This window comes from Lycorma delicatula, chromosome 8, assembly GCF_047948215.1.
Source record: "Lycorma delicatula isolate Av1 chromosome 8, ASM4794821v1, whole genome shotgun sequence".
NCBI classification, from domain to species: domain Eukaryota; kingdom Metazoa; phylum Arthropoda; class Insecta; order Hemiptera; family Fulgoridae; genus Lycorma; species Lycorma delicatula.
The window spans coordinates 46,005,725-46,030,450 of NC_134462.1; the positions used below are offsets into that span (position 1 = coordinate 46,005,725).

Consider the following 24,726-nt stretch of genomic DNA (forward strand, 5'->3'; position numbering starts at 1 on the left):
ATTTTCCTATTCATTTTATAATGTAATAACTCACATGTAATCAAAGATGCTACAATGCAACAATTTACAGACAACAATGCAGGGCATACATTACTAGCGTGGCCATGAACAACACAGGTTCGCCGATCTTAAGAAGAGAAATTTCCCAGCGGTCTGTACTTTAGAGATATCCCTCATAATAATTAAGTGGAATAAAGAGAATAAGAGGAATAAAAAGAATTTAATATCCTACAAATATTTCTACACATGACAGTTTAACAGGTAATTCATTAATTATCTGGATCTGAAGACTATTTTAACTTTTTAAGACTTGAAAAAAATCTTTTTAAGGGCAGTACCAGACAGATTTAGATTTTTTACCTTCATATGAACTATTGTGAAAATATGCATACATTCTCATCTTTAACTAAATTTTGTGGATGAAACAACCTACTCTTGTCGTGAATTGTAAAATTCTTAACACATCTCATTATTTCATAATTTATTGAAAAGAGAAATTCGTCATTTTTCTTCTCTGAAATAACGTGTCCCAGAGTGAATTAACAAATTATGAATTTGTAAATTCATAATTTCTGTTTTCAATTATTTCATTTTACTTTTTAAGGTTGTAATTAGTCTATAATTGGCTAACTGTTTTAAGATTTAGAAAATAGTAATATTTATATTAAATCATGTTGTTTTACGTAGGCTGTGAAAGAATTAGAGGCACTTTTACATGAGCAATTTAATATGCAAGAGGGTTTAAGTTTCATATTAAGAATGCTTTCCATGTCATTGCCGAATCCTGCCAAAGGTAAGTTATTTATTCCTGAATTTATCATTAATTTTTTATTTATTGTTGTCTGCTAGATTTTTAACAGTTGATCTAAAAATCATTTAATTAAAACTTTTGATTGAAACTAAATAATTCTCTTTTAAATAAATGATGTGTATGAAATTAAAATCTCATGTTAATTGCTATATATATTTTTGCTATTTTTTAACATGTCTTTTTTCTGCAGCTGCCCAAAAACAGTATTTTTTTATTTTCTTGGGTACATTATAATCTATGTTCTTGATTTTAATATGTAGATGTCACTACCATACAGAGGAATATTCAAACCTAAAAACTAATTTTCAAAAGATAGTTTCATATAAGGTTTTTCAATAATTGGAGACAGTAGACTGAGATGATGTTCTAATATATTTTATTTATTTATCACTTTACCAGTTTTTTTACAATCATCAACTACTGTTATAATCTCTTTACTGTATTGTTGTTTTTTTTATTGAAGTAGCTAAGAATTATTTGTATTTAATTGTATGGTGGTTCTGTGTACTGATTTTACTTGTTACTGTGAAACATAACTCAACATTGAAAATTGTAATTTGATTAAATGATTATTTTATTAGAAGATGTACTAGATTTTAAACATTATTTTATGTCAATGATATAAAAATATTTGGAAATGATTTTAAAAGCTGCACACCAGATTCTCTATTTGGTAGAATTGAAATGTAACAAATATTTGCTCTAATAGTTGTCCTTGTAAATAAACCAGAATATTTAAGTGTGGCTGAGTAAATTAAGAAAGATGGAAATAATAAATAGTCTACTTTAGCTTCAATAAATACAGATATTGCATTGCCCAATAGTCACTTTAATGACCTTATTTTTCTGCTTGTTAAACATAATGTGAGCAATGATTTTAATGTATTTTATTAATGTTTATAAAAGCAACATGCCATCCAACTAGTGATTAAAAACATCACAATTTACTTGTAAGAACTGCAACAAAAGATTGTTATAGATGACTGTTAGAATCAGTCATGAATATATAGTGTAATAAAGTTAAAAGGTAGCATGATATTAGACTCATACATACCATATGCAATTATTAATATTTATTTGTTAATTTAAATACATTAGAGATTTTTTTTTAATACTGGGCGATTCAAAGAAACGAGAAATTTTGAAAGTTGTGTTGGTAGCCGTGGGCGATTGGTACCACTTGATAAGTGGCACCAGCCTCTCTAACCTAACCTGCCATTTAGTTGTCATAGATCCTTGGAGTGGTAAGCAATGTGCATTTGCTATCAAAGCGTTTTACAAAAATAATGACAGTGTGGAGGGAGCGCGTAGAGAATTTTGCCGTCATTTTAATCTGGGACGGCACGACCGTGTTCCATCAGCACATGCAATTAAAACATGGATATCTAATTTTGAGGAAACTGGTTCGGCAATGAAAAAGTAACCTCCAGGCCGTGAGCGAACCGTCCGTACACCACAGTATGTTCAAGCTTTACAATTGCATAGTTCAAGTGTTCGAAGAATGTTAGTGAAGGACTTGCAATTCCATCCATACAAGTTGCAGATCGTCCAGGACTGAAACCGAACGATGCAGTTGTGCGAGCACAATTCTGTAATGTAATGCTTCAGAAGATAAATGATAACGAAGAGTTTGTTCAGAAACTGTGGATGTCAGACGAAGCGCATTTCCACCTCAGTGGATATGTTAACAAGCAAAATTTCAGATACTGGGCACAAGAAAATCCTATGCAGCTACACCAGCGTCCGTTGCACAGCCAGAAAGAGACCGTGTGGTGTGCTATGTCATCTTACGGTGTTATAGGCCCTTATTTTTTTGAGGATGACAACGGTCTTGCAATTACAGTGACGTTGGCTCGTTACGTGGCCATGCTTGAAACTTTTGTTGTGAAACAACAAAAGAGATTTCCACCAATTCTTAACACAGCCTGGTTTCAACAAGACGGAGCAACGTCACATACTGCACGAATATCGATGGCAGCTGTACGCCGATTGTTTGGACAACGTGTCATTTCACGAGATGAGATGGCCTCCCAGATCGCCTGATCTCTCAGCTTGCGATTACTTTTTGTGGGGTCACCTTAAAGGAAAGTGTTCTACAGTAGACCTGCTACAACGGAAGAACTGAAGGCAAAGATCCGAGAAGCAATTGCGGAAATTCCAGTTGAGATTTTACGTCAAACCATGAACAATTTAACGAAGAGACTTCGTGAGTGTTTACATATAAGAGGAGGTCACCTGCAAGATGTCATCTTTAAAAAATAAACTAAAATGTATGTATCATAAAATGGCAACATTTGTATAATTACATGAAATAAAATTCATTTTCTAAAAAAAAAAATATTTCATTAACATTATATAATTTTTTTAATTTCCCGGTTGTTTGAATCACCTGTGTTACATCAGAATATAATAAAGTGTCATTAATTTAATTTTTATTATCTTTCTACTTGTAGAAGGTGAAGGAGATTCATTAAATAGTCATTTAGGCATTAGTACTATTGTTTCAACACTTGATCAGTTGGTATCCGTTAGGTGAGTTGCAAAATTTTATTTATGTTTGTCTGCTAAAGGTATTTTTTTTTTTTGTATTGCCACATAAGGTTGAAGCTTGTGCATGGGATATAGAAATATAATGTATGAAAAATGCTGTGCCTCACCAGCATTTTCTTAAATTCAGATTTATTAGAATTTATTGTTTTTGTTTAGTTTGGGTGCTTGCAAATTAATATATGTTACTGTTAAGTTGATTAAAAACCTTTCAGATTTACTAATTTAATATTTTTGTGTTTTCCTTATTTAGTATTTTAAAACCAAATTTATAAAATTCTTTAAAAGTTCATAAAATTTTAGTCAATCTAGGAACAGATTTATCATTGCTTTAACCATTTGGTTTGATCATAATTATAGTTATATTTTTTTATCGACCAATGAATATTGAAATAAAATTGTCAGCATAAAAAATTATAAAATGGATAAGGTACAATAATAAAACAAGTATTAATATTATTACTTATTAATCTACAATGCTTTGTTCTGAAACTATTACCATTTAAAACTCCACTATTATTTTACAGGCTTGTTGAGTATACATTTATTAAATGAAATTAAACCACCAAAACACTCTAAATAGATAAGTTACACTTGTAAGTTTAACTTTCTAAGAATCAATTTTTGCAGAATCCTGCATCTTCAGTTAGTATTTAATTCTATAATTACATTAAAATCAATTGTTTTGTAAAAAATCTTTGAATTTAGAAATTATCAAAATTGTTACTGTTTTATAAATTTTTAATTTTTTTGTTGAGGAGGAATATGCAAATTCTGCTGTCCAGTACTGGAATGATGCATTATTTAAAAACATTATATTTTCCCTTGTTCTAATGTCATTATTGCCAACCCTTATAATTAATACGTTTTTAATTAAATATTGTTTTCAAATTGATTTAATGGTTCATCATTTTACATTTTTTGCTTATATTTATAAATGTGTAATATCTTCCTAATATATATTTTTTTTATTGTTATTATACATTTGAAATAGAAAGTAACAGAAAAATACATTTTTTAGATATTGAAAACAAAATAAACATAAATAGAAACATAAGTTTATAGAAAACCCATAAATAATATTACAATATATTTAAATTCTAATCACCCGTGATCAAAAAAATTAATACATATAAAAACATAATATTTTTAGAGCTATTCAATCAGTGAAGTGAATAAACTATGCTTTTTACTTTAAAGTAAATACTGGTCAAGTAAAGTAAGCCCTTGAGACTAAGTGAATAACCTTTTACTAATACTTATAAGTAAACACTTGTAGTTTCCGAGTATTTGCGAGTAGTTTTCCCATTTTGCTTTTACTTATCCAGTATTCTTTTTACTTATCAAGTAAACACTTATATGATTCATATCCTGTACAACATCATGTTCAGATACTTTTGTCAATACATCAAATGTTTCTCATGTTTTAATCAATCCAGCACCGTTTGCCTGCGTCTTTTAGCAAACATCATCATGTCTAGTGAAGAGACTAATTTCGAAGTACAAGAACCAGTAGAGCCATCTGCGTCAGAAAGTAGCAGAATGTATTTGGTAAATATTCTCGAAGACCACCATTGTTTTAGACCGGTGTATGAGTTCTAAAAGAATTGCTGCCAAAGAAAAAGCATAGAACACTATTCAGAAGGAATATCAGAAAAGTGCGGGGAAGTCAATTACAGTAGAAAAACTAAAAAAAATTTAAATAACATGAAAACAGACCTTAAAAAGAAAACGACAAAAATAAAAGTGGGAATAGAGCAGTGAAATTACTAAAATGGGAATCAAACCTCCTTGAGTTAATTGAAATTCAAGAAAATCCTGTATTGCATCAGATACCGGGAACAACCAATGTAGGAATTGAAAATAGGATTCAAGAAGATACCCCAATTCAGCCTACTAACAAAATCGCTAACAAGTCAGCAGACGAAAATCATTCAAAATCAGGACAGCTTGAAAAGCGTAAAAAAGAGAGACAACATTGGGACACTGATGAAACAGCCGATCTATCAACTGAAAAGCGTAAAAAAGAGAGACAACATTGGGACACTGATGAAACAGCCGATCTATCAACCACTGATCTTCAACGACTCGTTCTCAACGAGCAGCTGAAACTTGCAAGAATGCAAATGAAGAGAGAGGAAATAAAAATTAAGGCAGAGGAGATAGAACTGGAATAAGAGAAAATTAAATTACGTCAGCTGCAATCATCTTCAACAGAACGGTGCGAAGTTAATGAAGAGAACAGAGATTTTGATCTCAGCCAATACATATTGTTGAAGTAATCCTTATTTTGTATTTCTGTAAAAAAAATTATGTATTTAATTTTGTATTTGTAAGCCTTAATAAAATAAAATAAAAACCTATCACTTCCAAAAAAAAATATTAAAAATCCATTTATACTTGCAGGGGCCGCGTGCGTATGTGTGTTAACACATGCTCATTCATTTGCGTGCGCACATGCTGGCACACACACCAGTATAATATAGAAGTATCCAGTATAAATGATTAATTTTGTTTTATTTATTTTTATTTATTTTTCTCCTGTTATTTATACTTATTACATTTTTTTATGTACAAAATGAGGTAAGGAAAAGGGTAACAAATTTATAATAATAATAAATTTTATTAAAGTTTTTAATAAATGATAAATGTAAAAAAATGGTAAAATGATAAGGAGTTTATTCCAAATCAATTTTCCAACAAAGCCATGATTTTATTTCTTCTTGCCTGCCCTCTGAGACGAATTCCATCCTCTTCAAGTTCTTCTGGTCCTTCATTTTCATCCTCTTCTCTTTCATAATTGATATTTTCTTCTAACTCACAATATTCGTCATTTAAATGTTTTGCAACATTGTGTAAAACAGAACATGCCACAAATACTTTCGGAATTTTTCCCAATTTTACACGAACAAGATTCGCCAATATCGGGAACTGTTTCTTAAGTTGACCAAAAATGCGTTCAATAACAACTCTTTCTTTAGAATTTTGTTTATTGAACACTTCTTCCTGCCTGTTTCCTGCTGGTTTAAAAGGTGTTATTAACCACGGGGCAATTCCGTACCCACTGTCTCCCAAAAGGCATACCGTACCATTAAATTTAGCCATGGTTTGGCAAACACTGCTCCGTCTCCAAATGCAACTGTCATGGGAGCTACCCGGCCAAGAAGCATCAACGCTAGTGATTTTTTCGGTGGAATCACATGTTACCTGAACGTTGATGCTGGGATACTTCTTACGGTTTATGTAACAGTCTCCGTAGCATGGTGGTTTATTTATTTCTAAGTGTGTGCAATCCACAGTACGTATTACGCTCGGCATTTTAAAGCGAGAACTCCATTTTCTCTTGGCTTCATTTAACTCATGAGCATTCTGTGGAAAGTGAATCCACTGAGATGCCTTTTCATTTATTTTGTTCAGAACGTAATCGAAAGTTTTGCATACTGTAGAACAGTGAATCCCGAAGTCTTCACTGACACCGTTTTGAAATCCAAGGTCTGATAAGTGCCGCAAAAATACTTCCATCTTCTGTTGCGATGACAGAGCACCTCCTCGCTTTTCATTACTTTCTTCCAAAAAAGCGTTCGTCAAAAATTCAACTGATTCTTTTGTAAAAGGAATTAGTTCTTCATATCTTCTTCGACTCAATGCTCTCCTTTCTTTGTAAGTTTTGGTTGAAGAATGTTGACAAAGGCAGCCATACCAAGTATAAAAAATTTAAATGAAAGTTTGATAATGTTACTAAATAGCTACCTTGAAATTCTACCAGTAAATACTTGAATACTCTTCCGAACTTAGGATTTTATTCACTCATTTTAAGTAAAGTCTGACCGGAATCAGTAATTGTATGTAGTTATAAGTAAACGCTTGATAAGTAAAGGTTATTCACTTCCCTATTTTACAAGTAAAGAGAATACTTGTCAAGTATTTGGTTTACCGTTGTTTATTCACAGAACTGCAAGTAAACACTTGTATAATTGCAAGTAAAAGTAAATACTGGTTTTTATTCACTTCACTAATTATACAAAAAACAATAAAAATAAACTGCAAAAAAAATAGATGAAATAAAACAAATAACAATTGTGTAATGGGTTTGATGATAAAATTATAGAAAAAAATTACAAAAACACAGTATAAAAAGCACCATGATAATTATACTAAAATACAACGACAGGAAAATAACACAAAGATTAATAATATTGTTTACCCAAAATACAATTACACAAATAAAATAGTAGAAAAAATTACTAACATATATGATAAAAATAAATATAAAAAAGCATATGAACCAAATAACCAGATTATAAAGTATTTAAGAAATAACAATAATAAAAATAATAGAGACAATAACTAATAACAAATCTGAGACTAAATAATAATAATAATAGATTTAAGAGTAATATACAATATTTATATTGGTAAAACCAACAATCATTTAAAAAAAGATTTACAGAACAATACACAGCTTAGAAAAACAAAAAACAATTGTAGCCAACAATTTGTTAGAATGCAAACATAGTGTTATTGATTACAAAAAATGTTCTTGGAAGATTGTAATAACAATAAAAAAAATGGATATGCTAGTAAAATATTAAAATTAATACACAATATTATTACATTATATTAATATTTATATTAATAATTAATATTATAATTAATTAATATTAAGTATGTTTATAATTATATTAATATTACAATAAATATAGGCAAAAATATGAAATGATGAATCACCAAATTGCATTTGAAGACTATGATTTAATTAAAAACTAAAACTGTTTAAGATGTTCTTGAGAAGGTTGTCATCCACATTTGCAACCAATTGCTGACAAATTTGAACATGATTCTGGTTGGTCATATGTCAACAAACACGGCACAAATTTTGCACTGATACAATACATCGCAAGTTTTTTCAGTCAGGGTTTAATGGCAAGATCCTACACTTATGGAGACTTCTTCAGCAACCTCATGAACAGTTAAATGATGATTTTGATGAATTGCAGTGCACACATGCTGTACATGTTGGTTGTCTGTTGATGTGTAAGGTTATCCAATCCTTGGATCTTCAGCAACCGAACTTTTGCCCTCCTTTCCCAGTTTTATGCAAAATTTCACATATGTTATTCCTCTAACTTCTTCATTTTTGCTTTTTTACTAATCCAATGAACAGCTTATACACGACCTAACTCAATCAGTAGTTACTTGACAACTAATGCATAGATTGGAACCCAGTAAATGGTGTTTTGCTACCAAGATATGCTGCTAGGTGGCGTGGTGGCTGGAGCATGCCATCTGCAGATGTTGGTGCGCAATTTAAAGTTTGGCCTTTTTTTGGAAAAATCTTGCACAAAATCTTTTGTTTTGTTAACAAGGTGTATTCACTAGCATAGAATTAAGACTGGGCTGATATTTTCCACAATCGGGTTTATTAAATATACATCAGTAATTATTTCAGAAACAACCACAAAAAATTTGTTTATTAATAGTTTTACAAGGATAATTTAAATTATTTTTGTATTAAATAAGTTTATAAATTTAAATATAGATTGTTTTACTTAGAATCTTATAAAATTTCTCTTTGAAAGTTATTTATAATATTGCATTTTACATTGTTTGTTTTTTTTTTATTTCAGATTGGATATGTGTATAAAGTTGTTGTTACTATTAGAATTATCTCTCGGTGGAAGCTTAAAAGCAACATGGTGGCAACAAACTCAAGAACTTTGCCAACAGTTATGGACTTTAAAATGGCTTTGTCAAGCACAATTTCATGGTTCTTCATTACGTCCAATCAGTATGAATCTGTTTTCCCATACTCCACCATTGCTTTTACACAAATTTCTTTTAGCTCATGAAGGAATAGCTCAGTCTTCTTTGTTAAATGCTGCTGCAGCTCTTGCATATGCTATGTATCCTTTTTTATTACAGTATATTTTATTGATTAGAAATTAAATTTCAAGTTAGTAATATCTCTCTCTCTCTCTCTCTCTCTCTCTCTCTCTCTCTCTCTCTCTCTCTCTCTCTCTCTCTCTGTGTGTGTGTGTGTGTGTGTGTGTGTGTGTGTGTATGCACAGATGGTTATGCATGAACGAATAGGAAATGTGTAAATTTTAATATTGTACTAAATATTAAGTGTGTTGATATTTAATCCTTTAAAGTGATAAATGTTCAACTTACATGTAAGTCTTACCTGAAAAATTTTATAATTCTTTCTTTCATTACTTTTGTAAAATCTAAATTTTATTAAACAAAAAATTTTAATTAACCAAATAAATTAAAAAGTATCCAACTCTCTAGTGTTCTCCCTAAATGCTCTAATTAAAAATTTAAGTTGTGACCTCACAACTTACAGTTTAAATTAGACATACATTTTATCAAATTTGTTTGGTTGGAAGAGCCTCAATGATTGCATTATTTACTACTGACAGCAGCATGCATTTTGTTATTGTTTCATGATCAAGAGTATAATGCTCTTGTAAGAACAAAGATTGATGTTTGACTCTTTCTTTAGATTTGATGTTGAAGGATTTTGACATGGTTTGTAGGTAGTAGTTTGAATTTAAATTATCCATAACAAACTAAAATTAATTTTAACTATATAGGGTTAAAAAATGCTACAGATATTTTACTGGGACTTACTGATTCAACTTCCTCCTTGAGAATAAAAATGTTGAACATTTTAATTGAAGATTACATCATTAAGTATTAACCTAAAAATAAAAATCTACACATTTTGCATGTTTCCTTATATCTTATAATACCACAATAGACATTCTGCTTAATATTTGTTTTGCTTGAATCCATTCCATATTATGATATATTATTTATGAGGTAGTTAATTTGCATCACTCAAATGGAAGTAATTTGTATAATATGCAACAAATTTTGCTGATTATTGTTTAAATTGCTCTTGTCTTTCAAAAATACTAGTATCTAATTTATTCCTTCTAAAAATTCTGTTGTACTTTTATAATAATATTGATTATATACATAATTATTAAGCTTTTATACATTTATATTTATGTTGAAACTAGACTTCGTGTCCAAAACAATCAGCTTCATTGTGTATGAGAATTAAATTATTTAATCTACTCTCCAGAAAGTGCTTTCATACAAAATATATTTTAATGTTAAATAATTTTTAAAATGTGCATCACTGAGAAAGCAGTGTAAATATTTGTTCCAATTTTATTATTTATAATCTGTTTTATTATACTTAGCTTTAATATTTATTCACCATTTTTGACATATATTGGGACAATGCACCATTTACTTGCCAAAGATAATTAATGTTTAGATATGGTAAACAATTATAATTATAATAATAAACAAAATCAAGTAATAATGAGTTTACCTGATTTTTTGTGTTTTAATTTAGTTTTTTTTTTTTAACTAAAGATTACTGTTCAATTTAAGAATGATGTGCATTTGTATTTTGTAATAAATTACTTAATATTATTGTCAGATGGCCTAATAAGAACAGTGATATAATGGCAGAATTTCTTCTTGATACACAACAGTATCTACTATTACAACAGTTTGCACGCTTTGTAGAACATGAATCTTGTAAGTTATCTTAACTATTTCAGCAAAACTATATGAAAATAATCTGTGTTTGAATTTAAATTTGTGTCAACTGCATGTTTTTAACTTTTTATAACATTTTGTTTTGTGATACAATCAGTTGTAATTGTTTTATTTAATATATTTGATTAGTTAGGCTAGATAAATGATTAACATCTTTGCTGATAAGCATTTAAGCAATTTTATTTGCTGTATTTTATAATGCTGTATGACTTGCAAGTTGAAATCCTGTTAAACAGGTTTTTTTTATTAAATCTGAATTGCTTTGTTGATATTATTTGAAACTCTTAGGGTTAATTTAATGACATGTCTTAAAAACAATTATCATAAGACTGGAGAAGACAAATTATAAAATCATAGGTTAACTTGTTTGAAGACTTTGTAATCTCAAATTGAGTACAAATAAACACTTAATATAAATTCTCTTATTTGGTCTTTGTTATATTAGTGTTATGGATAGTATTACGTTTGGAGAAATTAATTTTAAGTAGAAAATTTGGTCAATGAAAATAGAAATATAAAAAATAGTGATAAACAAAATTGCAACAAAAACTGAAAGTTATTCAATTGTATTTATAGTCTTGAAATTCGTGCCTTCAAATACAAATTTATATATCTTATTCCCAAGTTAGATGTAAAAAGAAATTTTAAGGAAACATTTCTTCTTCTTTTTCTGTAGTCAGTAATTAACTTGCTGTATCATAAGATAGGAAAAATTCATTGATAAACCATTCTTTAGTTTTTGTTGCTGTGAAGTTGCTTAAAGTCTGAACAACTAAAAGTATACTTGAGATGATCTAATTTTTCAATTTTGTGATTGTCTATTTCAAGAGATACTGTGGTGCATCTTTCATGTTAGTCATTATTTTGGTTTTCAAAGGAAATTTTCAATACAATCTTGGCTGTTTGAGTTTGCAGTTTAGCTTCTTCCCAGCTTTTGGCCAGCAGAGCGAAATCATCCACAAAGGCTATGCAATTACATTTCACACCTTTTATTTATATTTTGATTCCGCCATTTTCATTCAGTCTTTGAATCCAATCCCTGATTACTTTTTTATAGAGCAGAGATGAAAGTCTGTTTCCTTGTTTGACTCCAGTTTTAGTTTTGAAAAATTCGGAAATTTTACTTTAAAATAGATGTTTGACAGTGTGGTTTTCATCTGACTCATATTGTCTAGTCCAAGTTCTTTTAGCATGGATGTTAAGGAAATCCCCTCCATGAAGTTTTAAGATCGTTTTCTACTTCTTTAAACCAGCTAGTTTTAGTAGTTCCACTGTTATAAAAGTTAAATATTTGTTTTGTTAATTCTTATGCTGATGTATTGAATATATTTTTTTTTTAGGGAATATTATTCTTGCACAAGCCTATTTAGAAATGGCTCAACCATATAAAGCATTTGATCTTGTTATTGGAGAGTCAGAACATTATTTTAAGGTAATTTTCATTATTATTTTTTAATGATTTTGTTTATTTATCATGAAAATTGCTTATTTTAATTGTATCTTATATTTTCATTGAACCTTAATATGTATTTCACATATTTGTTGGTCAAATGCATATTAAACTCTTTCTTAGTTAATCTAGATGTTAGTCTATTACTTAGTTTAATAAAAATTAAAATTACGTAAATTATAATGGGTGCTCAAGCTTCTATTCTCTAAATTGTATAGAATCATAAACGATTTTAAGAATAACTCCAGGGAAATAAGTATTTCTTTAATTATTTAGAGATATAGAGAGTTTACTGCCAGTATTGTTTTTTTCCTAACTGAATTGAGGGATTTGTATGTAGATATTTTGTATGGTTTGGATGCAGGCAATTTCTGAAGAAAGTGTGGTTGGAGAATTGGATGGGCTTATAGAGTAAAATGAGAGACAACCATTCTAGGAATTTTGCCACCCAAACCAGCAAAGATCAGCCTTCAGCTGATGTTGAAGAATTTGTACTTACTTTCAGTATTAGTAAATGGAGGGATGATCTACCAGAGGAATGAAAAGTTCAGTTTATAAAAAAGGAGGACATTTCTAATTATATTTTATCAGTGTGATAACATCAGTTGATCAACTGCATGTGTATTTGTTAAAAGAAAAAATTGAAAGGGAACTGATGAACTCAGAAGCACAAAGTTGGTTTAGAACTAGACAGACAGAAGATGTCCTATGTTGGTAATTTTTTTATGTATTAAACAGTTAATGTAAAAAAATCACTATAATTTTATATATGATTATAATCATTTTATAATGATCTAAACATTTTAGTTTATGATGGTATATTTATTAAAAAGTTGTGGCAAGCAGTGCAGAAGTGTGAAATTTATTAATCAAAAAACTGTACCAAAATTCTAAAAGTTTTATTAAAAGTGGAAAAGTGCAGAGGAATGGGTGTCCTCATAAAAATAAAATACATTGACAATTTTTGTTTACAACCAGGTAATAGATAGTTGCCAACAGGAGTATAAAAGTTACATTTTTAAATTTAAAAAAATATTTACTACAAATTATATTATCATATAAAAAAGTGAGACTACTTGAAATACTTTCAATTTAAATTTAAGCATTTTAAATCAGATCTTCATCTTCACTCTTTTATGCTATAAATATATTTTAAAAATGATAATTAATATTCCTTCATCTCACTCAATCTTTAGTATTTTCTGTTTACCTTTCAGATACATCCTTTCTTGTTTTTTCTTCCTACTTACTGTATATGTTGTAAAGTGTTATATTTATCATAAAGTAAAGAAAAAATCCTTTATAATTTTCTAATCTATATTTTCTATAAATATTTATTTTCAGAAAGAATTAAATAAATAATTCCTTTTGGTAGTTAATCAAACTTTAATGTAAAAATTCTTTATCTTTTCAGATCATCCAGATGTTTGAAAGACATGATTTACCTGATCTTGTTATTGACCTTACCAATAATGCAATACAAAAAATAAAATCTGGACCTAATACTGATCTAGTAAGTAAAGTGTATATAAATTTGAATGCTTTACTTGATGTATTTTTGTTTATTGTTAATATATGTGAAATTTCTTTCTCTTTATCTCTATCTAAATTGTCAGAGTGCAAATTAATAGGTAGGATTTGTATCTGTCTAGCATTGGCTGATCAATTAACTTCATGGTTAACATGCTAGTTTCTAGATCAGCTGGTCTCAATTCTTGGCAAGTTTTGCTATTTTTTCATGTCATTTAATCTGTAACATATTGCTTGTTAAAAGTAGAAGCATATTTAGTCAAAATATTAATAAAAAAAAAAAAATTAATGAATGGTAGATTTATGTGAATATAAACTTAGGGAGCAGTGTTTTGTTATATATAATTTAGAGTATATATAATTTTTTTTTAAGACTATATTTTTTTCTTGATCATACCGCATAAGCTTGAAACTTGTGAGATATGCAAATGGAATTTTGTACCATTTGAAAACTGCCATGCCTGACCGAGATTTGAACCAGGAATCCTCAGTTGAAAAGTTGAGACGCAACCATTTGGCCATGGAGATCAGCCACATGTGTTAATAAAATTGATCTTTATTTTTTATTTATATCTAGTTGCAATTGTTTACATTTGTCATTTTTAATATATTTTTATAGAAATTTGTACTGCTTTTGAAATTTTAGTCTTGTAATTAAAATTAATTTTTATGTTCAGTAGCGTTTTTAATTGACTTTGATTTTAATTATTCTGGATCACGCTCTGTCCTGATAATTCCTAGTTATTATTACTCATTATCACTCATTCCTATTACGGAAAATATTTCATTTTTATTCCTATTCTTGTTATTTGTATGTTCGTAGATTTAATAAATAAAGTTAATAAATAAGAATATAATAATTAAATAATTATATTTTATGTTATAAGAGTGATGTGTTTTTAAAATTATTAAAAAGTTTACCTATTTATTTTATTTTTTTTTTAGCCTACTTTATATTCAATATTGTTTCTACATCATTTAAAGCTTGGTCATTGGGAAAGTGCATATCATAGTTTGGAAACAAACCCTGAGGAAAGTCGTAGAATTGATTGCCTTGGACAGTTAGTTACAGAACTTGTCAATGCTCGACATATTGATATACTATTAGAATTTCCATACCATGGATTATTATCTCATTTAGAAACATTTCTTGAAACTAGAGCACGTTCACTTGATATTGAACAAGCTGCAATTTATTATAATACTCTCTATGCTCTTTACACAAATCATGAAAATTTTAAAAAAGGTAAGTAGTTTGTTAATCTATTTAATTTTTTTTTTTTGTTTCATACTATCTAAATAGATGTAATTTCCTCAACAATAATACCTTGCCTTTACTTAGAAAGATATTTAGAGTGAATGAAGGATTTACATTGTCAACTATGTGAATTACATGAAGTGTATGATGATACATGGTCAATCAGTAGGCTATATTAATCCTTCATGTGACATATGTGTTTGCTTAGAAAAGCATTGTTTTCAGTGCTTGAGGAAATTCAAAGAGTTATGTATCTCAAAATATGGTAGATGAGTAGATTGTAAGGAAACAACTCTAGACCGGAATGAATGAAGAGGCAAAGATTTGAGAAACATCATTTTAATTTTAACTTTAAATATATGATGTTTTAACATTATTAAAAAAGGCAGGTTAATAAGGAGCAGATAAGTATATCAAGTGAGAAGTTTTTTAGATTATATTTGAATGATACGTTATATAAGTTTGAATCGAATGACAGTATATAACTTACAGCTTCCGTGAAATCACGGTCCATTTTCTGTTAGAATGTCTATTGTTCCAGTAATATAGGAATAAATACTTCTATTACATAAATGAGAATAGGGATTTGCTCCTTAATATACATTTTTTTTTTTTTTTTACAAATAAAAGATGTAAATCATTTAAATAATTTATATTATTTTTCTATTGGGGCTTTAAAGAAGAAATCATTTATTTTAAAGTTGTGATCAGTTGAATAAAATTTTGGGAATAATTATATAAATTTAATGTGTATTTTAGTTTTCATCACTTGTAGTTTTTTGATTTTATTTTAATTAACTGGACATTAAATGAGTATAAAATTGTGTTAAGTGTATATTATTATATCATATGTGGATGACAAATTTACTGAATAAGACTGATTGATTGATGAGTGTTGCTTATTATTTATCACTGATTTGAGTCATGCGCTCTTATAATATACTGTATTGGCCCAAATATAAGACTATATTTTTTCCGTAATATCTATAAAAACTGTATTCCTCTTATATGTGCAGCCTAACATATAAGTAAGAGGGCTTTTTACTGTTTTTGCATTTACGAGATTGGCTTACTATGAGAGAAATGTGTGCACATCACTGCAGAGCTCAAGGTCAAAACTAAACCAACATTTTTCATTTGTCATTGATAGGTTTGTTCAGGACAACCATGAATTAATTCCTTGCGTTATTTCTTCTTTTTTTAATGTGCATATCAGTTTATGTGAATTTTGCAGCAGTGGATTTATCAGATTTGTGACTTTTTAATGTATTATTATGTCATAGTCACGTGATGTACTCAGTTCATTCATATAACTTGGAGCACATGTGCACTCGTACTCTGTTCATTACTGCAACAGTAGACGGCGGTAGTTTTAGGTTATCTTTCATGGCAGAAAGTGGTTGAAAGGTGAATGTCTTTGGTATTGCAATAAATAAAGGAGAGAAATATGATGAGAACTTCAAATTGTGTGTTTTACTTGAAGCAAAACTTACAAACTTCAAAAAGGTTTGGTGTTTCTGAATGCAATATTCAACGTTAGTCGAAAGATTTGTTGTATACTGTATATGATGACATAAATGCCAGTGCCTTTGTTCCAAGTTCTTGTACTGTAAAGAGCAAACAAATGTTGATTTGATATAACTGTACAAAACTTAAATCTAATCATTTGGTTTGGTTTTGTTTTATTTGCATTTTCAGCTGCAAGTGTTATGTATGAACATGGTTTAAGATCACCTTCATAATGCCGGTGCAACAAAAAAGCATTCAGAGGACCCAAAAATGGGAAATTTGATGCAATTGATAAGCGTGGTTTTTTTATATGTCCAGGAGAAACGAAATGAAGGCTTGCCAATAAGTCACAAAGTGATTCAATTTAAAGCATTGGAGGTGGCTTGTGAATTAAGTATTCCAGTATCTCAATTTAAGGCAAGCTTGGGCTGGTGCAAACTAATAATGCATCATGCTGGACTGTGCTTGCGATGCTGTACAACTCGTGCCCAGCGTCTACCGGCAGATTATGCAGATAAGCTGATCGCATATCAGTATTATATAATTAAGCTGATTGAAGAACATAATTATCTTCTTGGCTAGATGGCAAATGCTAAGCAAACTAACCAATACTAAGCACAGGAGAAGGGATGGATGACTGAACTACTGAAGGTGGTTTGGGGATGTTGATCAGGTGCTTTACTATGACAGAGGGACATGCTAGTTCTGGTTTCATTTTGTGGGCACACAGAGCAGATGAAGAAGCAGGTGGCTGAAATGAACACTGATGTTGTGATCGCTGGGGGAATGACTTCCTAACTTCAGATCCTTGACGTTGTTGTTAATAAGACTTGACAATCATCTTTGGAAGGAATACAATGCCTGCTTGCTTAATGGGGATCATGTGTTGACTCAACAGGGAAGTTGAAAAAACCAAGCCTACAGCTATTGGTCAAGTGGATAACCACAGCTTGGAGTGCAATCAAATGTGAAACAATCGTCTCAAAGGGTTTAAGAAGTGTTTTGTTTCTAATAAGATGGATGCTACTGAAGTTGACAAACTGTGGAAAGACTTTAACTCTGAATCTAGTTCCAGTAGTAAAGATGAACTGGGAGAGGAGGAGGAGGAGGAGGAAGTTGATGACTGGGAATGATACCTAATTACATTGTATGTTAAAATAGAAGTGTAGATATTTAATTTTACTAAGGTATGTTTATTATTTTTCTATAGATGAAATTTCAATGTGTTTTGATTATATATAAATGTGAAAGCAGTCTTAAATGTGACTATTTAATTTTTTCTAGTAAACACCCCTCAAAAACTTGGGTCGTTTTATATGTGAGGACATCTTATATTCGAGCCAATACAGTATTAACAACATAATAATGTATTTGTTGTATACTGTATACTATGACATAGATGCCAGTGTCTTTGTTCCATATTCTTGTACCGCAAAGAGCAAACAAATGTTGATTTGATATAACTGTACAAAACTTAAATCTAATCATTTGGTTTCGCTTTGTTTTATTTGCATTTCAGCTGCAAGTGTTATGTATGAACATGGTTTAAGATCAGAAACATCAAAAGCTCAAATTCGGTGTTATGGAGCATGCTTGAATGTTTTACAGTTGATCCATCCGGATAATGCATGGATCGTCAAACCTCCTACAAGTACTCAAGTGAGAATTATTTTAACCCATCAGACAATATTATAATAGTTCTTTTGATTTAATCAAAAATTGTTCTAATATATAGTTACTAGTGCCCTATTATTTTATTTTAATTGAAGCACTTCTTTTTTTTTATTACGTGAAATTTTATAAATACTTATACAGTAAAATAAAAATGAAAATTTTTTAATGGCTACTGACTGACCGGTTAATCTTATCCAGTCTATGACTATTTAGTCAAAGATCTAAATAGTGAGAATTTACCCAAAACTCTATGAATAAAAATACAAATGTATGAATTTACCCAAAAATCTAATTATAAATTACCATAGTTGTTAAAAATTATAAACTGAAGTTACCCTAAATTGCTACTTCTCTGGTTAACTTGGGATTTGAACTAAAGTCCTGCTGCATCGACAGATGCTGTAAATCCTGCTAATATTTATTACAAGTTACAACTAAATCTTATTAATTAAAAATTTCTACAATTAACTACCTTAAATTTTACTTTTGAAGTTAAAATAATTCAGCGTTACATTTAAATATATTGCTGGAATTTGGTGTGTAATAATTAAATTGTCTTTTTATCTGTTCTAATTGTTTTGAGCTGTTATGTTCATCATCTAGAATATCTAAGCATGATATTGAAACCAATAATTAAAGGTGTTTTTTTATTGGCTTAGTTTTTTTCATTCTTTTTTTTGTCTTCAGTCAATTGACAGGTTTGATGCAGTGATGTAGCTCTCCAAGATTCCCTATGTAGTGCTAGTCGTTTCATTTCAGTATTCCCCCTACATCCTACATCCCTAACAATTTGTTTTACACATTCCAAATATTGCCTGCCTGTACAATTTTTTCCTTCTTCCTGTCGCTCCAATATTAAAGTGACTTATCCAGGATGCCTAATATGTAGCCTATAAGTCTGTCTCTTCTGTTAACTATATTTTTCCAAATGCTTCTTTCTTCATCGATTTGCCGCAACACCTCTTTGTGACTTTATCCACCCATCTGATTTTTAACATTCTCCTGTTGGCTTAGTAAAGTTTATTAACCAGTTATTTAATCAGCTGGCCTTATCTAGTTTCAGTTATAAATTTTTAATTTTTTAATTTTGCTTTTTTAAAAATTGGATGCCTGTTTTATATAAAGAGTGTAGCCGGAAACGCTCATCCACATGTTTAAGTAACTATACACAGGTTGTAGATTTGCTAAATATAATGTGGTTATAATTTAGTTTAATGTAATTTTATTTATTTAGTAAATCTATCGCTATTTTAACAAGTCCTAAAAAAATTAAAATTTGTTTATTATATATATTTTTCATTTCATGTATGAGATTAAAACTTACATCAGATTAAGATATTTTTGTAGTTCAATATTTTGTATGTTTATATATTAATTTGTTGGCTAGAATGATTGTGGTTTTTTAAGTAAGTATTGATTTATATTTATTTCAGCATAGATTTAACAGAAATTTTGTTTTGTATTCTTTTACAGGATGCTATTGTGCTATTAGAGTTAAAAGATATTCAGAAGGAATACGAGTTATCTAAGGCTAGATCCACATTGAAAAATTGCTCTCCTGGTAAGCTTTTTAATCAGTTTGAAAATTGCAGTTGTTTATCCACTTAATTTTTTATTTCCACTTTCAAATTGATGAGCTTAGTTTTCATTATTTAATTCTTAAAAAATATGATACTTTTCTTTGTTTATTCTAAATGTGGTACTTTGTCAGATGATTTTTTTTTGTAGGTTATAGGTCAGCAGATTAAAATATTACTAGCAGAGATTAACTCTTGACTCACATGAATTACAACAATAACTACCTAGAATAATAGCATTTCATTTTTAATAATTTTCCTTTAGTGGAATGTTTTGATAACATGCATTATTTTATGATTTACTGCTCTAAGATTTGAAGGAAAAAGTCCAGATATGAATACAGGAAATGAATTTTCACTTTTTTAAGTTATCCACTATGTCTTGGGGATTTTAGAATTGGTTGATATTCAGAAAGGATTAACATTTTCCTATAAGCAAATGCATTGGGATGGACGTGACTGATTATTTAATTTTCGATCAGTTCCTTTATTTATAATCATATGAAAATGCCTGTCTCATACATTTGGAAATTTATACCTCTTTTAAAGGAATTTTTCACTACTCGTGCCCCAGCTTTTTTTGCCTCTACAGCACACATTTTCCAAATTTCAATTTTCTCACTTTTTATGTAGTTAATTTCTTATTTATTTTATTTAATTCTAATTCTATTGGAAAATCTAAATCTTATTTATTTGCTCACAGATACGTTACCAAGAGAAGTTGTAGCGATATGTATTTCAGAAGGTTTATATAAAATTGCATTACGTTTGTGCCATCTTTTTCATTTAAGTTATGATCAGCCTCTTGAGGCATTAACTACAGCTTGTGTTATGATGGTAAATCAAGAGAAAACATGGGATTGGTTGTTACTTAATGAAATCTCAGGTAATTAGTTACTCTATTTTAATCTAAGTAATTATAATAAATTGATCATTTTGGAATATACGTTATATTTATTGATATGAGCAAACTTTTGAAAATGTGTGTAGTGAGTTTCCAATAGATATGTTATTAGAAAGCTGTTCTTCAGAAGTTAAATTTTCTTTTTTCATTTATTCAGTTTTTAATTAATTTTCAGCTGAGCAATAAAAAATAAAATTAAGTTTGTTTAATTCTTTTTATGTTGGAAGAGATTCTGTTGTTCAGGCATAACTAAGCAAGGCTTCTCTTTGATAGGAAAGTTTATTTTTATGTTTTTAGACTAACAAGAATATCTTTAAAGTTGCTCATCCTATTGTTTATTTGGTTATGGGCAATTTTCAGTTTTGTAATATATACGTTAAAAAATATTTAATATGGGATTTTTATTTTTATTTATTTATTTTTACAAATTTTGTTTCAGTTTATTACATAGCAATCAAAAGAAAATTTTCTGATACTCTTGTTTTGTTTTACATGTTTTTGTTTGGTTTTCGTAATGTTAGCAACTTATTTTAGGATTTTTTAAAAGTATTCATATTTTGTTTTAGTTCATCATTTTTTTTAAATTTTTAGGCAGCTGTTGCATTAGATTTTCTTCTATATGAGTAAACAAAACTAGCAAATCCCAAGAGACCAAGAATAAATACCCATTCTATTTTGTGAAGTATTTCTATAAAAAACTTTTGTTAACAGATCTTATTTATGTCCAACTGAAAATGTGGTAAGTAAATATCTTGAAAGTGGGAAATTTGATTTTAAATATTTACACCCTTTGAGATGTTTTAGATAAATCTCAAAAAATTAGTCCATTTTTAGAATTCTGATTCCAAAGGCCTTACTTTGGCTATGTAACTTGCAAAATCCATGTATAATTAATTGTTTAAAATTTTTTTTATGATGAATATCTGCTGCACATGTTTTAACAACAAAGACGATATGGATGAAATATGTGTAAAATGTCCAGACCCTTACCAGGAATCAAATTAAAGACCAGCTGACTCAGAAACCAGCATATTGCTTTTATAAATTACAATCAACCAATGTAAGGCCTTTGAAATTAACATTAATAAACAATTTTTTTCTGATTTACCCAAATACCTTCTAACATTAAGTATGAGTTTAAAGGTAATCAAATCATGCTAAAGTTAGGCTAAATTTTTATGTAAAGTTACTGAAAGTACATAAATATACTTTATATTCATTTCCAAGATTTATTCTTAAGTTGCATAATATTTAATCATATTGTAATTAGACATAGTAAGGAGAATTAGATTTGAAATTTTCATAAAAAATATTTTTAATTTTTTTATATAAAAAAGGTTTTACAATCTATATGTTTTTTGCCCCCTTTTCAGATTTAGTAGTTGGAGATGCCAATGCAGTAACTGTTGCTTGGCGTCTTCTGCAATATCTTCTTCTAAAGTATGAAGAAGAAGGTATGACAAGATTGCATCAGGTTGTAGCTAGAAAAATAATGTCTCATTCAGCATTCCTTCCTCATTGGTTAGAAGCATCTTACAAGGTATGGTGTGAAATATGTTAAGTTTTTAATTTTCATTCAAAATATTGTGCAAAATGTTATGAATATAATATATATTATATTATTTATTATAATACATAATATTATATTATATATATTATTCCACAAATAATATTGTGTGGTCAGAACCTTCATCACAATTAAGCTACAACCCCTGTTTATTGAATTTGATGGTTCCATAAAACAGGTTTTAATTTATGAATTTGATATGCAAATGTGTTTAGGCTAACACCCTTTAATTATATATATAGTCTTTTAAAACTCGATTCCTAATTATGTTCTTTTTGAATAGATTGCACTATAACAAAAAAAAAATAGTACTTGTGAAAGAAAGACCTCTTTTCTTTCAAGGTGTAGGACCCTTTTCTAACACTTGATGGAAAATTTGAGTTTTGTACCATATTAAACCTTGTTCTTCTCTGCATTGTTCTTAAGAGTCTTAACCTATTTAAAGAAAACCTGTCGAAATTGAGACAAATTATTCTTAAAAATGAACCACATTTTTTGGATGTATTAGCAAAAACACAATTTAACATCCCGGCATTTACTTGTAAATTTATTTATCCAGAATTTATTTATAATTATATAAAAATTTTCATTTAAATTTATTTAAGAACAATTTATCAATTGTTTAGGAAGTTTTTAAACATTTTTCCAACAGCTTTCAATATGATGGCTATTTTTATTTATTTATTTTTTTTTAACTTTTCAACCTTTGTTAAATATGGGACATTTTTTTTACTGAATTATATGAAGGAAAGAAGAATTCGTCTAAAATGTCTGCGGACACCTACCATGTGTAAAAAAAAGAATAATTGTGTCATACAAACACGTAATGCAGTGTAGCTGTTGTACTAGTCTGTATATTTACTTCTCTATAAAGTAGTGTGAAGTGATTGTATCTTTCCGTAGTAGAAAGCCTAGGGTTGCCAGCTTAATGGAATTTCTTTCACATGCTGTTGTTAATTGAAGTTATAATTCTGTTTTAAAACATAGTACAGAGCAAAAAATGAACGTTTAACAAGAACTAAAGAACCAGTTTTTTTTTAAATACTCACCAAATTAAAACCAACCACTGGAAAATACTGCTTGATAGATAAAATTGTTCCTTAAGAATACATTAATTGTGTATGTAATCTATTCATAAAGTTAATGGGATGGGGTTAATTGTGCTACCATTAAAGTAGGTGAAAATGTAGTACTTCTAATGTGTAATTTGCAGAAATTCCTATAGAATTTCTTAAAAATATTTTGAAATGCAAGAAAGAACAAGTTTTATGGTATAAAACTTATTTATTTAATTGAATTCGGGCAAGGTGAGAGAATATGTCTGTTAGATAGATGAATTTTTTTTTTTGTTAGAGGAGGTAAAGATCTCTCCCAGTTGCTGTCTGCCTGAACAGATGGCAAGTGTGAGGCTCTCACTGACTAAAACCCCTCCCCCTTATACAACATTCCCTGATACCTGTCTTTTGGCATTACTCAGAGCATGCTGTACACTGTGGGACTCCTTGGGTGGGTCAAAGAGTCCTAGACACATCAGCAGCAACAGGAAAAAGAAGAAAAAAGAAGACACATCAGCAGCAGCGACAACCCTATTTCTATTTATAACCCTTTTCCTATTTATTTAAATAATTTCTATACTTTTTCTAAGTCCAACTAACAGTTTCCCAGTTTTAATTCTGTATTGCATGTTTTTGTCTTGGATGATACCTAAATATTAGTAGATAGGTTGTGCTTTTGAGGGAGGAAAAAACTAGCCCCCTTGCAACATAATTCTAGGCCTATTATACTACTTTTTATTTTAATTGAAAAAAATGTTTCTTACAGAAAAGAAACCCTGGTGAATTAATGAGATTATATATACGACATGGTAATTTACAACAAGCGACTGTACTTGCTAAAGAATTGTTAAATGCAGGACTTGGTTTAGGAAGAGAACACTTTCCATTGACTAATTCTCTTATCGCAACTGCACCACCGTTATGGCTTCCTATAAATACAATTGATACATTACTAGTTGAGCTTCAGCATCATTCAGTTATGAAAACGGTATTATAATCATTTAATGTATAATTTATTTACTAATAATTTTCAAGAAATGTTGGAAGTATGATTTTGAAATAAAGGTATATTTGTTTTTTAACATATATGCTACATAACAGAAATGTTTTAAGCATTTATGATTAATAATTTTAAAGTAACTGAATTTTAGTCTTAATGAGCTGTTACTAATGAAGACCTTTACTAGTATGTTCAATAACTAACTAAATAAATAATATAAGCTAAACAAAAATATAATTCTGAATATTTTGAAATTGAATTTA

The 24,726-nt window shown here is 29.1% G+C and overlaps 1 protein-coding gene across 1 annotated transcript in view; it reads left to right on the forward strand.

Moving 5' to 3' along the window:
- The window catches only part of Nup160 (nuclear pore complex protein Nup160), a 75,921-nt gene that overhangs the window by 43,567 nt on the left and 7,628 nt on the right, over positions 1-24,726 (forward strand). The window contains exons 12-23 of the mRNA XM_075372994.1: positions 688-793; positions 3,265-3,343; positions 8,986-9,261; positions 10,818-10,918; positions 12,280-12,371; positions 13,804-13,902; positions 14,865-15,165; positions 18,206-18,345; positions 19,834-19,921; positions 20,641-20,823; positions 22,215-22,381; positions 24,230-24,451. Of these exons, the coding sequence (XP_075229109.1) occupies positions 688-793; positions 3,265-3,343; positions 8,986-9,261; positions 10,818-10,918; positions 12,280-12,371; positions 13,804-13,902; positions 14,865-15,165; positions 18,206-18,345; positions 19,834-19,921; positions 20,641-20,823; positions 22,215-22,381; positions 24,230-24,451 (1,854 nt within the window). The remainder of the gene's footprint in view (positions 1-687; positions 794-3,264; positions 3,344-8,985; positions 9,262-10,817; positions 10,919-12,279; positions 12,372-13,803; positions 13,903-14,864; positions 15,166-18,205; positions 18,346-19,833; positions 19,922-20,640; positions 20,824-22,214; positions 22,382-24,229; positions 24,452-24,726) is intronic.